At 40.8% G+C, this 12,652-nt stretch overlaps 1 protein-coding gene across 1 annotated transcript; it reads right to left on the bottom strand.

Moving 5' to 3' along the window:
- Window positions 1-11,071: 11,071 nt before the first annotated feature.
- LOC130883928 (28S ribosomal protein S15, mitochondrial-like) lies at window positions 11,072-11,884 on the bottom strand. Its single transcript, XM_057784763.1, has one exon. It carries the CDS (start codon window positions 11,876-11,878, stop codon window positions 11,072-11,074), a length of 807 nt encoding a protein of 268 aa, XP_057640746.1. The 5' UTR covers window positions 11,879-11,884.
- Between the last annotated feature and the right edge of the window lie 768 nt (window positions 11,885-12,652).

Raw genomic sequence — 12,652 nt, 5'->3', positions numbered from 1 at the left:
CAGTTATCATAAAAGAACAACCATCAGATGATAGGCACCATCATGGCTATGCATAAGTTAACTGCAATCCTGTAGAAATAATAAATTTGAGGAGATTTAAGGAAGCAATCCTTTCATATGATATGCAATCATCTTTTGTAAAGCATATGCTAAATATATTGGCAACTCAGAACAGAAATATTCCACAAGACTGGAAAGATCCATCAATAACAATACTGAAAGTTGATCCTAAGTTACAATGGAAAACATGGTAGAGATAAGAAGGTTGGGTCACAAAAAAAAAAAAAAGAGGCTAAAGATATAGAAATTTCCCAATATCAGCTTCTCACTGTGTTGACAGAAATTTCTGTGCTGCCAGGTCCCACAGCCATTCAGTCCCTAAGAAATACACAGAGGGCTACATTAATCATAAACTGGTTGGCCTATTAGCTCAGGCTTCTTATTAACTCTTACATCCTACATTAACCCATAATTCTTGTTTGTGTCAGTCACGGGACTTGGTACCATTTATCAGTGAGGCATTCTCATCTTGCTTTCTCTGCATCTGGGTTATGACTGCAGACTGAGTCTTCCTCTTCCCAGAATTCTCTTGTTCTTGTTGCTCCATTTCTATTTCTTGCCTGGTCACCATGCCTATTCTTCCTGCCTGGCTACTAGTTATTCAGTGTTTTATTAAAGCGATACAACTGATAAATCTTTAAAGGGTAAAAGATCATGTCCCACAGCACTCCCCCCCCCTTTTTTTCAAAACAAGAACTCTGAATCTAATCTCCTTTGTGTAGCTTTCTTCCTGACCATTATCCAGAACAACTTATAACCAACATTTTAAACAAAGAAAAACATCCATAACTCATTTTTTGGGAATGTGGGCATAATTTTCCAGGTTAATTCCTGCTGATTTGGGGTGCACTGATAATCTTATAGGGACCTAAAAAAAATTTGAATTATGGTCAAGTCCTGACTTGAATATTCTTTGAGGCTTGATCATCTCAGCCAGTAGTCTTGAGGCTGTTCTAGATACAGAACTCAGACATCTGGGCCATCTGCTCTTATCAGAATTTCTCAGAGGAGGTCTTCATTGATAAAACCCAGTTTTTCTTAGCTCAGAATGAGTCCACAGCCTCTCATTTCCTAAGGAAACAAAAGTAACATAAGTTTTTACTTAAATTTTAAAGTCTATGTATTTTCAAAATATATATGTTGCATTTATCCAGCAGCGTTTATAATCAAATGTCTTTTAGCAGCTTTTGCTCCTTCCTCAGCATGCAAGCAATTCAAAGAAAACACAATAACATATAATAAGCAAACTTTCTGTGTATTTTCCATCTTTATATGGCTTTAAGTGCTATTTTTCTTTTTCTTTTTAATTTTTGGGATTTTTTTTTGAGACGGGGTTTCTCTGTCTATATTATACAACACATATCAGATCCCATACAGACCTACCAAGCCCTCAAGCACAAGCTAATGATGAAATTGATCAGCAATTGAAAGCAAATGTGATAGAAAACCTAGAATTTCATAAGAAACACCACGTTAACAGCAAACGTTTGAAGAAAGATTTTTCTATCCCTTGGCAATAAGCCAAGGAATTTAAAAGGAAATGTTCTACTTGTTCTTTGCATAATCAAGCTTGCTGGAGGTAACCACAAGGAATTCAAAAAAATGAAATGAAGCAAATGGGTGGCTTTCATTTTGTATAGTTTGAAAAAAATAATATATGTGCACCATATCATAGATACATATTCAGGATTTCATTGGGCAATTGCTTAAAGTTCCGAAAAGAATGATTCTATAAATACACATTTATTAGAAGTTGTGGTCATTATGGGGATACCTGTACAAATTAGTACTAACAATGTTCAAGCATTTGTCTCTAGTAAAAGAAACAAGTTTTTTTTTAATATTATAACAATAAACATTTTAAAGCAGAATCCTACACGACAAGCAGTAATAGAGAGATCTAATCACAATTTAAAAGATATACTTAATAAATGGAAAAGGGTAATAAAGATCCCCAGAGATAGATTTCACAGTGCTTTATTAACTTAAATTTTTTTAAATGCCAATGAAACAGAAACAACAGGTGCAGAGAGACATCAGATAATGGAAAGAAACTGCTGAATTAAATCAGTCTATATCTTTTAAAGCTGTGCTCACCTCAGAATGGAAACCAGGATATGTGTTATATTGGGAAAGAAGTTTTACTTTTGTTTCTACAGGAAAAGAAAAGCTTTGGATACTATAAGATAGACAAAGATTAAATTTGAACAGGAAAAACTTCTGGATTAGGAGAAGTGATAGTTCCTTAAATTGGTCATTCATTCAATTCAAACTAACTAGTAAAATTAACAAATGCCTTTTGTTGATTAGGTATAAAAAGAATTAGTTCTTATTATTAAAATACAATATTTTTATGTGGCCAAAAACATTATGTCATAACAAATATATAATATGTCAAAAAGGAACTCCCCAATGTAAGGGTTAGGGCAGGTTATAGTTGGTTTTTATTTTTACTCTTAAGGGCTACAAAGGAAAAAGGCAAACTAACATATAAAAGCAGACCTATGAGAATTACATCCAACTTCTCAATGGATACAATGAAAGCTAGAAGGTCCTGGACAAGCATTATGCTGACGCTAAGGGAAATGGATGCCAGCACAGACTACTATACCTAGCAAAGTTTTCAGTCATCATAGATGGAGAAAACAAGACATTCCATAATAAAACCAGATTTAAACAAATCTACAAATCCAGTCCTATAGAAAATACTAGAAGGAAAATACAACCCAAAGAGGTAAACTACATCCACAAAAACACAGGAAATAGATTATCCTACAACAACAAACTACAAAGAAGGGAATTGCACATACAATACCAACAACAAAAACAAAAATAACAGGAACTGGCAATCACTGGTCATAAATATCCTTTAATATAATTGGACTCAAGTTGCCTATGAAAAGACACAGGCTAACAGACTGGATACAAAAACAAAATCCATCTTTCTGCTTCTTACAAGAAACACACCTCGGGGGTCGAATCCTCAGGGCAAGCGGGCCGGGCGGGAGTTCCTGTGTGTCAATAACCTGCCTGCACCAGGCAAGGTAGGTGCTTTGTTTACGAACTACCCAACTAGCACGGAGATCTGTTCTCAGCGCCAGGAGAGCCATCTTTGGGATGAGTTTCTGACCCGCGGCAGCAGCCCCGGACAGGGAACTCAGAAGTTCCTCATCCCCCCCCAATACTCCCTGGGCTCCCTGCAGGGGGTCTACTACCTGCATACTGCCTCTCTCTTCCTATCCCACCCAGCTTGCATCCAGAACCCTCCTCCCCTCTGCCCGCCTTCCCTCTTTGGGCACATAAAGCCACCCAGCTCAGCCTGCCTGGGTGCTGGGGTCGAATCCTCAGGGCAAGCAGGCCGGGCAGTAGTTCCTGTGTGTCAATAACCTGCCTGCACCAAGCAAGGTAGGCGCTTTGTTTATGAACTACCCAACCAGCACGGAGATCTGTTCTCAGCACCAGGAGAGCCATCTTTGGGCACGAAGATCTGATCTCGGCACCAGGAGAGCTATCACTGGAGCACCAGGAGAGCCATCACTGGGGAGTGCCATCATTGGGAAGGTACATCAGTAGGCAAGGAGACCTGATCCTGTAAAAGAAGATCCATAGGGGAGCACTCAGAGGAAGAGATGGGCAGGCGCCAAGCAAGAATTCACCCAACAATCTGAAAAACAATATGAAACCACCAGAACCCAGTGACCTCACAGCAGGAGGTCATGAACACCTTAATCAAGAAGAAGTAGAAAAAAATTGACTTTATGAAAGTGATTGACGCCCTTAAACAGCATGTAAAAAATGCCCTTATAGAAATGGATGAAAATTATAACAGAAAGTTTGAAGAATTGAGTAAATCAGTGAATGGTACCCTACGACACCAAGGAAAAACAATCAAAAAGATAATGGAAACAGTTCAAGTCTTGAAAACTGAAATGGAGGCAAAGAAGAAAACACAAACAGAAGGCTGGCTGGACATGGAAAATCTAGGTAAACGAATAGAGTCTACAGAAACAAGCATTAGCAACAGAATACAAGAGATAGAAGAAAGAATCTCAGATTCTGAAGATACCATAGAGAAAATAAACACACTGATCAAAGAAAACAGCAAGGCCAACAATCTCTCATCACAAAACATTCAGGAAATATGGGACACAATAAAAAGACCAAACCTAAGAATAATAGGAGTAGAAGAAGGGGAAGAAGCACAGCTCAACGGTCCAGAAAATATATTTAATAAAATTATAGAAGAAAACTTTCCCAACCTAAAGAAAGATATACCTATGAAGGTTCAAGAAGCATACAGAACACCAAATAGGCTGGATCAAAAAAAAAAAACATCCCCTCACCATATAATAATCAAAACACAAAGCATACAGAATAAAGAAAGAATATTAAGAGCTGCAAAGGAAAAAGGCCAAGTTACTTATAAAGGTAAACCTATCAGACTTACACCTGACTTCTCTATGGAAACCATGAAAGCCAGAAGGTCCTGGATAGATGTATTGCAGAAATTAAGAGACCATGGATGCAAGCCCAGACTATTATACCCAGCCAAGCTTTCATTCACTATAAATGGAGAAAACAAAATTTTCCAGGATAAAAACAAATTTAAACAATATGTAGCCACAAATCCAGCCTTACAGAAAGTAATAGAAGGAAAATCACTAACCAAGGAGTCCAATAATGACCACAATAACTCAGACATCTAGAGACCCTTCACCAGCGAAACTCAAAGAAGGGAAACACACAAGCTCTACTACTAAAAAAGTGACTGGAGTTAACAACCACTGGTCATTAATATCACTTAATGTCAATGGACTCAACACACCTATAAAAAGGCACAGGCTAAGAGATTGGATACAAAAACAGGACCCAACATTCTGCTGTTTACAAGAAACACACCTCAACCACAAAGACAGGCACCTACTCAGAGTAAAGGGCTGGGATAAGGCTTATCAAGGAAATGGACCTAAGAAACAAGCAGGTGTGGCCATACTAATTTCTAACAAAGTTGACTTCAAACTTAAATCAATCAGAAGAGATGGAGAGGGACATTTTCTACTCATAACAGGAACAGTTCATCAGGATGAAGTCTCAATCCTGAATATCTATGCCCCTAATATAAAAGCACCCACGTACGTAAAAGAAACATTGCTAAAGCTCAAGCCAGACATCAAACCGCACACACTAATAGTAGGAGACTTCAACACTCTTCTCTCACCAATGGACAGGTCAATTAGACAGAAACCTAACAGAGAAATAAGAGAATTAATGGAGGTAATGAATCAAATGGACTTAACAGACATCTATAGAATATTCCACCCAAATAGGAGAGAATATACCTTCTTCTCTGCAGCTCATGGAACCTTCTCAAAAATTGACAACATACTCGGTAACAAAGCAAACATCCAGAGTTACAAAAAAAATATTAGTAACCACCTGTATCTTATCAGATCACCATGGATTAAAGCTGGAATTCAACAACAATGCTACCCCCAGAAAGCCTACAAACTCATGGAAACTGAAGAGTCAACGACTAAACCATACCTGCATTAAGGAAGAAATAAAGAAAGAAATTAAAGTCTTCCTTGAATTCAATGAAAATAAAGAAACAACATACTCAAACTTATGGGACACTATGAAAGCAGTCCTAAGAGGAAAGTTCATAGCACTAAGTGCCCACTTAAAGAAAACAGAGAAAGCACACATTGGAGATTTAACAGCCCACCTGAAAGCTCTAGAAAAAAAAAGAAACAGACTCACCTAGGAGGAGTAGAAGACTGGAAATAATCAAACTGAGGGCTGAAATCAACAAAATAGAAACACAGAAAACAAAGATGGTTCCTGGAGAAAATCAACAAGATTGATAAACCCCTATCCAAACTAATCAAACAGCAGAGAGAGAATTTGCAAATTAATAAGATCAGAAATGAAAAGGGGGACATAACCACAGACACAGAGGAAATTCAGAGAATCATTAGATCTTACTACAAAAGCCTGTATGCCACAAAACTGGAAAATCTTAAAGAAATGGACACTTTTTTAGATAAATACCATATACCAAAGTTAAACCAGGACCAGGTGAACAACCTAAATAGACCGGTTAGTCGCAAAGAATTAGAAGCTGTTATCAAAAACCTCCCTTCCAAAAAATGTCCCGGACCAGATGGTTTCAATGCGGAATTCTACCAGATCTTCCAACAAGACCTAATACCTATACTCCTTAATGTATTTCACAATATAGAAATAGAGGAGTCATTGCCAAATTCCTTTTATGAAGCTACAGTAACTCTGATACCAAAACCACACAAAGACTCAACCAAGAAAGAGAATTACAGGCCAATCTCACTCATGAACATCGACGCAAAAATCCTCAACAAAATACTGGCAAACCGAATCCAAGAACACATTAGAAAAATTATCCATTATGATCAAGTAGGCTTCATCCCAGAGATGCAGGGCTGGTTCAACATACACAAATCTATCAATGTAATCCATCATATAAATAAACTGAAAGAAAAAAACCATATGATCATTTCATTAGATGCTGAAAAAGCATTTGACAAAATTCAACATCCCTTTATGATAAAAGTCTTGGAGAGATTAGGGATACAAGGGTCATACCTAAATATAATTAAAGCTATTTACAGCAAGCCAACAGCTAACATCAAATTAAATGGAGAGAAACTTAAAGCCATCCCACTAAAATCAGGAACACGCCAAGGCTGTCCACTCTTTCCATACCTCTTCAATATAGTGCTTGAAGTTTTAGCAATAGCAATAAGACAACATAAGGGGATCAAGGGGATTCGAATTGGAAAGGAAGAAGTTAAACTTGCATTATTTGCAGATGATATGATAGTGTACATAAGTGACCCCAAAAACTCCACCAAAGAACTCCTACAGCTGATAAACACCTTTAGCAATGTGGCAGAATACAAGATCAACTCCAAAAAATCAGTCGCCCTCTTATACACAAAGGATATGGAAGCAGAGAGGGAAATAAGAGAATCATCACCTTTCACGATAGCCACAAACAGCATAAAATATCTTGGGGTAACTCTAACCAAGGAAGTGAAAGATCTATTTGACAAGAACTTTAAGGCATTGAAGAAAGAAATTGAAGAGGAAACCAGAAAATGGAGGAATCTCCACTGCTCTTGGATTGGGAGAATCAACATAGTAAAAATGGCAATTCTACCAAAGGCAATTTATAGATTCAATGCAATCCCCATCAAGGTCCCATCAAAATTCTTCACAGATCTTGAGAGGACAATAATAAACTTTATATGGAAAAACAAAAAACCCAGGATAGCCAAAACAATCTTATACAATAAAGGAACCTCTGGAGGCATTACCATCCCTGACTTCAAACTATATTACAGAGTTACAGTAAGGAAAACACCGTGGTACTGGCATAAAAACAGAGAAGCCGACCAATGGAATCGTATAGAAGACCCGGATTTTAACCCACAAACCTATGAACACCTCATTTTTGATAAAGGAGCTAAAAGTATACAATGGAAGAAAGAAAGCATCTTCAACAAATGGTGCTGGCAAAACTGGATGTCAACCTGTAGAAGAATGAAAATAGACCCATATCTATCACCATGCACAAAAATCAAGTCCAAATGGATCAAAGACCTCAATATCAATCTGAACACACTGAACCTGATAGAAGAGAAAATGGGAAGTACCCTACAACACATGGGCACAGGAGATCGCTTCCTATGTATAACCCCAACAGCACAGACATTAAGGGCAACATTGAATAAGTGGGACCTCCTGGAACTGAGAAGCTTCTGAAAAGCAAAGGACACTGTCACTAAGACAAAAAGGCAGCCTACTGACTGGGAGAAGATCTTCACCAACCCCACAACAGACAAAGGTCTGATCTCCAAAATATATAAAGAACTCTAGAAACTAGACGTTAAAATGATAATTAACCCAATTAAAAAATGGGGCACTGATTTGAACAGAGAATTCTCAACAGAAGAAGTTCAAATGGACAAAAGACACTTAAGGTTATGCTCAACCTCCTTAGAGATCAGAGAAATGCAAATCAAAACAACTTTGAGATATCATCTTACACCTGTCAGAATGGCTAAAATCAAAAACACCAATGATAGCCTTTGCTGGAGAGGTTGTGGAGAAAGGGGTACTCTCATCCATTGCTGGTGTGAATGCAAACTTGTGCAACCACTTTGGAAATCAGTGTGGTGGTTTCTCAGGAAATTGGGATCAACCTACCCCTGGACCCAGCAATACCACTCTTGGGAATATAACCAAGAGATGCCCTATCATATGACAAAAGCATTTGTTCAACTATGTTCATAGCAGCATTATTTGTAATAGGCAGAACCTGGAAGCAACCTAGATGTCCTTCAATGGAAGAATGGATGAAGAAAATGTGGAATATATATACATTAGAGTACTACTCTGCGGTAAAAAACAATGACTTCTCGAATTTTGCATGCAAATGAATGGAAATAGAAAATACTATCCTGAGTGAGGTAACCCAGACCCAAAACGAAGATCATGGGATGTACTCACTCATAATTGGTTTCTAGCTGTGGATAGGGGCCACTGAGTCTATAATTTGTGATCCTAAAGAAGCTAAATAAGAGGGTGAGCCCAAGGAAAAACATATAGTTATCCTCCTGGCTATGGGAAGTAGACAAGATTGCCGGACAAAAAATTGGAATCTTGGGGGTGGGGTGGGATTGGGGTAAGGGGAGATGGGGAGAGAAAAGTGTGAAGGAGAGGATGGGGGGAACTTGGGGAAACGGGATGATTGGAGATAAAGGAAGGTTGGATAGGTGAGCAGGGAAGCACATATCTTAGTTAAGGGAGCCACCTAAGGGTTGGCAAGAGACTTGAACCTGGAGTGGCTACCTGGTGCCAGGGCAATGTCCCCAGTTATTTCCTTGGGCAGCTGAGGATAGGGAACCTGAAATGACCCTATCCTATAGCCATACTGATGAATATCCTGCATATCACCATAGAACCTTCATCTAGCGATGGATGGAGATAGAGACAGAGGCCCACACTGGAGCAACGGACTGAGCTCCCAAGGTCCTAACGAGGAGCAGAAGGAGGGAGAACATGAGCAAGGAAGATAGGACCACGAGGGGTGCACCCACCCACTGAGATAGTGGGGCCGACCTATTGGGAGCTCACCAAGGCCAGCTGGACTGTGACTGAAAAAGCATGGGATAAAACCGGACTCTCTGAACATGGCGGACAATGAGAGCTGATGAGAGGCCAAGGACAATGGCATCGGGTTTTGATCCTACTTCATGTTCTGGCTTTGTGGGAGCCTAGACAGTTTGGATGTTCACCTTCCTAGACCTGGATGGAGTGGGGAGGACCTTGGACTTTCCACAGGGCAGGGAACCCTGACTGCTCTTGGGGCTGGAGAGGGAGGAGAAGAGGAGTGGGGGTAGGGGGAGAAGGGCGGGAGGAGGGGGAGGGAAATGGGAGGCGAGGAGGAGGCAGAAATTTTTTTTTCAATAAAAAAAAACCTTTCTATGACAAAAAAAAAAGAAAGAAACACACCTCAACCTCAAAAATGGATTACCTCAGAGTAAAAGTTGGAAAAAGATTTTCCAAAAAAAAAAAAAAATGGACCTAAGAAACAAGCCAGTGTGAGTACATCCCATGTTCATCTTTTTGGGTCTGGGACACCTCACTCAGAATAGTGTTTTCTATTTCCATCCATTTGCATGCAAAATTCAAGAAGTCATTGTTTTTTACCGCTGAGTAGTACTCTAATGTGTATATATTCCACACTTTCTTCATCCATTCTTCCATTGAAGGGCATCTAGGTTGTTTCCAGGTTCTGGCTATTACAAATAATGCTGCTATGAACATAGTTGAACAAATGCTTTTGTAATATGATAGGGTATCTCTTGGGTATATTTCCAAGAGTGGTATTGCTGGGTGCTGGGGTAGGTTGATCCCGAATTTCCTGAGAAACCACCACACTGATTTCCAAAGTGGTTGCACAAGTTTGCATTCACACCAGCAATGGATGAGGGGACCCCTTATTCCACAACCTCTCCAGCAAAAGCTATCATTGGTGTTTTTGATTTTAGCCATTCTGACAGGTGTAAGATGATAATCAAAGTTGTTTTGATTTGCATTTTCCTGATTGCTAAGGAGGTTGAGCATGACCTTAAGTGTCTTTTGGCCATTTGAACTTCTGTTGAGAATTCTCTGTTCAGTTCAGTGCCCCATTTTTTTGGGGGGGGGGTATGGCTCTTGGTTTATTGATACAAATTTTTTTTTGTTTTATTTATTTATTTATTTATTTATTTATTTATTAAAGATTTCTGCCTCCTCCCCGCTACCGCCTCCCATTTCCCTCCCCCTACCCCGATCAAGTCCCCCTCCCTCGTCAGCCCGAAGAGCAATCAGGGTTCCCTGCCCTATGGGAAGTCCAAGGACCACCCACCTCCATCCAGGTCTGTTGTAATAAGAGTGTCGGGGCTGCATCCCTGGCACCCGGCTGCCCGCATGGCTAGGTTATGCCCCAAAATAATTACACGGAAACTGTATTCTTTTAAACACTGCTTGGTCCATTAGCTCCAGCCTCTTACTGGCTAGCTCTCATATCTAGATTAACCCATTTCTAATATTCTGTGTAGCACCACGATCTGGTGGCTTACCAGGGAGATCTTAATCTGCGTCTGTGTCTGGTGGGCGAATCATGGAGACTCACTGACTCAGCTTCTTTCTCCCAGCATTCTGTCTGTTTACTCCACCCACCTAAGGGCTGACCTATAAATGGGCCAAGGCAGTTTCTTTATTAAATGAAAGTAACTCCTCCATCACAGGTCTAGTAATGTGAGCATCCAAACTGCCTAGGTTCCCACAAAGCCAGTACGTGCAGTAGTATCAAAAACCCATTGCCATTGTTCTTGAGTTCTCAGTAGCCCCCATTTTCTGCTATGTTCAGCGAGTCCAGTTTTATCCCATCCCCATTTTTTTTTTCAAGGCAGAACAGACTTTATTAGTTTTTTCTGGTCATGTCTGGTAGGGCTTGGGAAGGGTCCTCTGGTACCGCCTGGTTATGTTGTGTTTTGGCAGCTGCTGCAGCAGCTTTTAAAGCCTTTCTTTGCTTCTTTAGCTTCTGAACCTCCTGGAGAACCCGAATGCACAGAGCTTTCTTGGCCAGGATGCGGCGGTGGACCTTTTGGGCATGCAGAGGAGGTATGGTATATTCCACCCCTAGCTCCTTGCACGCCTTTTCGAAGACTTCATAGTTGGTCTGACGGAGGAGTTTGAGCAACTTATTCCTTTGGTCGATGCTCATCAGCAGATGGCGTTTGTGGGCTTTGTCCTTCCGATGTTTCTGCATATGTTCTTCATAACTGCGGATCCTGACAGTCAAGGCAACAATTCGAGCCTCCAAGGTTCTGGAATCCTCAGGGTTTTCTGCAATCTTGTTCATCAATTGTTCTTGCTTGACTTTTGACTTCTCTTTCTTGTTGGCCATTTCCAAAGACAAGATTCTTTTCACGACATCATCAACCTTCTCCATGTTGGGAAGGATGCTGTTGTATTCTTTGATGAACGCGGAAGGGGGTGGCTCATCATCTCGGCTGGGCTGGACTGGTTTCTGGGTGGCGTATGCACGGGCGGCAAGCAGGAGACTCGGAGTCTGCAGGCCGCAGCGTGCTGAGGGCAGACTGGCGCTTCCTCCGCCCCGCAGCGCAGACTCTGGAGCCTGTGCCACTGCCTGGGCACGAACAGAGCTCAGCGCCCGCCACGCCGCCCACAGCATGGTGATTCCTGACCCGCGGGCCTGCGCCGCCATTGACCGCGGTGGCCCCCATCCCCATTTTTAATTAGCATTTTAAAGTCTAGTTTCTTGAGTTCTTTATATATTTTGGAGATCAAACCTTTGTCTGTTGCGGTGTTGGTGAAGATCTTCTCCCAGTCAGTGGGTTGTCTTTTTGTCTTACTGACACTCTCCTTTGCTTTACAGAAGCTTCTCAGTTTCAGTAGGTCCCATTTATTCATTGTTGCCCTTAATGTCTGTGCTGCTGGGATTATACATAGGAAGCGATCTCCTGTGCCCATATGTTCTAGCCATAAATAAAGGACATTGAGTCTATAATTTGTGATCCTGAAGAAGCTAAATAAGAAGATGAACCCAAGAAAAACATATAGTTATCCTCCTGGATATGGGAAGTAGACAAGATTACCGGGCAAAAAAATGGGATCTTGGGGGTGGGGTGGGATAGGGGTAAGGGGAGATGGGGAGAGAAAAGTGAGAAGGGGAGGGTGGGGGGAACTTGGGGAATTGGGATGGTTGGGATAAAGGAAGGATTGATATGGGAGCAGGGAAGCATATATCTTAATTAAGGGAGCCATCTTAGGGTTGGCAAGAGACTTGAACTTAGAAGGGCTCCCAGGTGCCCAGGGGGATGTCCCCAGTTAGTTCCTTGGGCAGCTGAGGATAGGGAACCTGAAATGGCCCTATCCTATAGCCATACTGATGAATATCTTGCATATCACCATAGAACCTTCATCTGGCGATGGATGGAGATAGAGACAGAGACCCACATTGGAGCACCGGAATGAACTC

The sequence above is a fragment of the Chionomys nivalis genome, chromosome 1, assembly GCF_950005125.1.
Source record: "Chionomys nivalis chromosome 1, mChiNiv1.1, whole genome shotgun sequence".
Taxonomy (NCBI): domain Eukaryota; kingdom Metazoa; phylum Chordata; class Mammalia; order Rodentia; family Cricetidae; genus Chionomys; species Chionomys nivalis.
The sequence above is the reverse complement of the archived record's forward strand: the minus strand, read 5'-3'. Positions and strand labels throughout refer to the sequence as shown.

What these genes read in the sequence shown, in the direction of transcription:
- LOC130883928 (XM_057784763.1), bottom strand. Translation starts at nt 11,878, where the DNA reads ATGGCGGCGCAGGCCCGCGGGTCAGGAATCACCATGCTGTGGGCGGCG.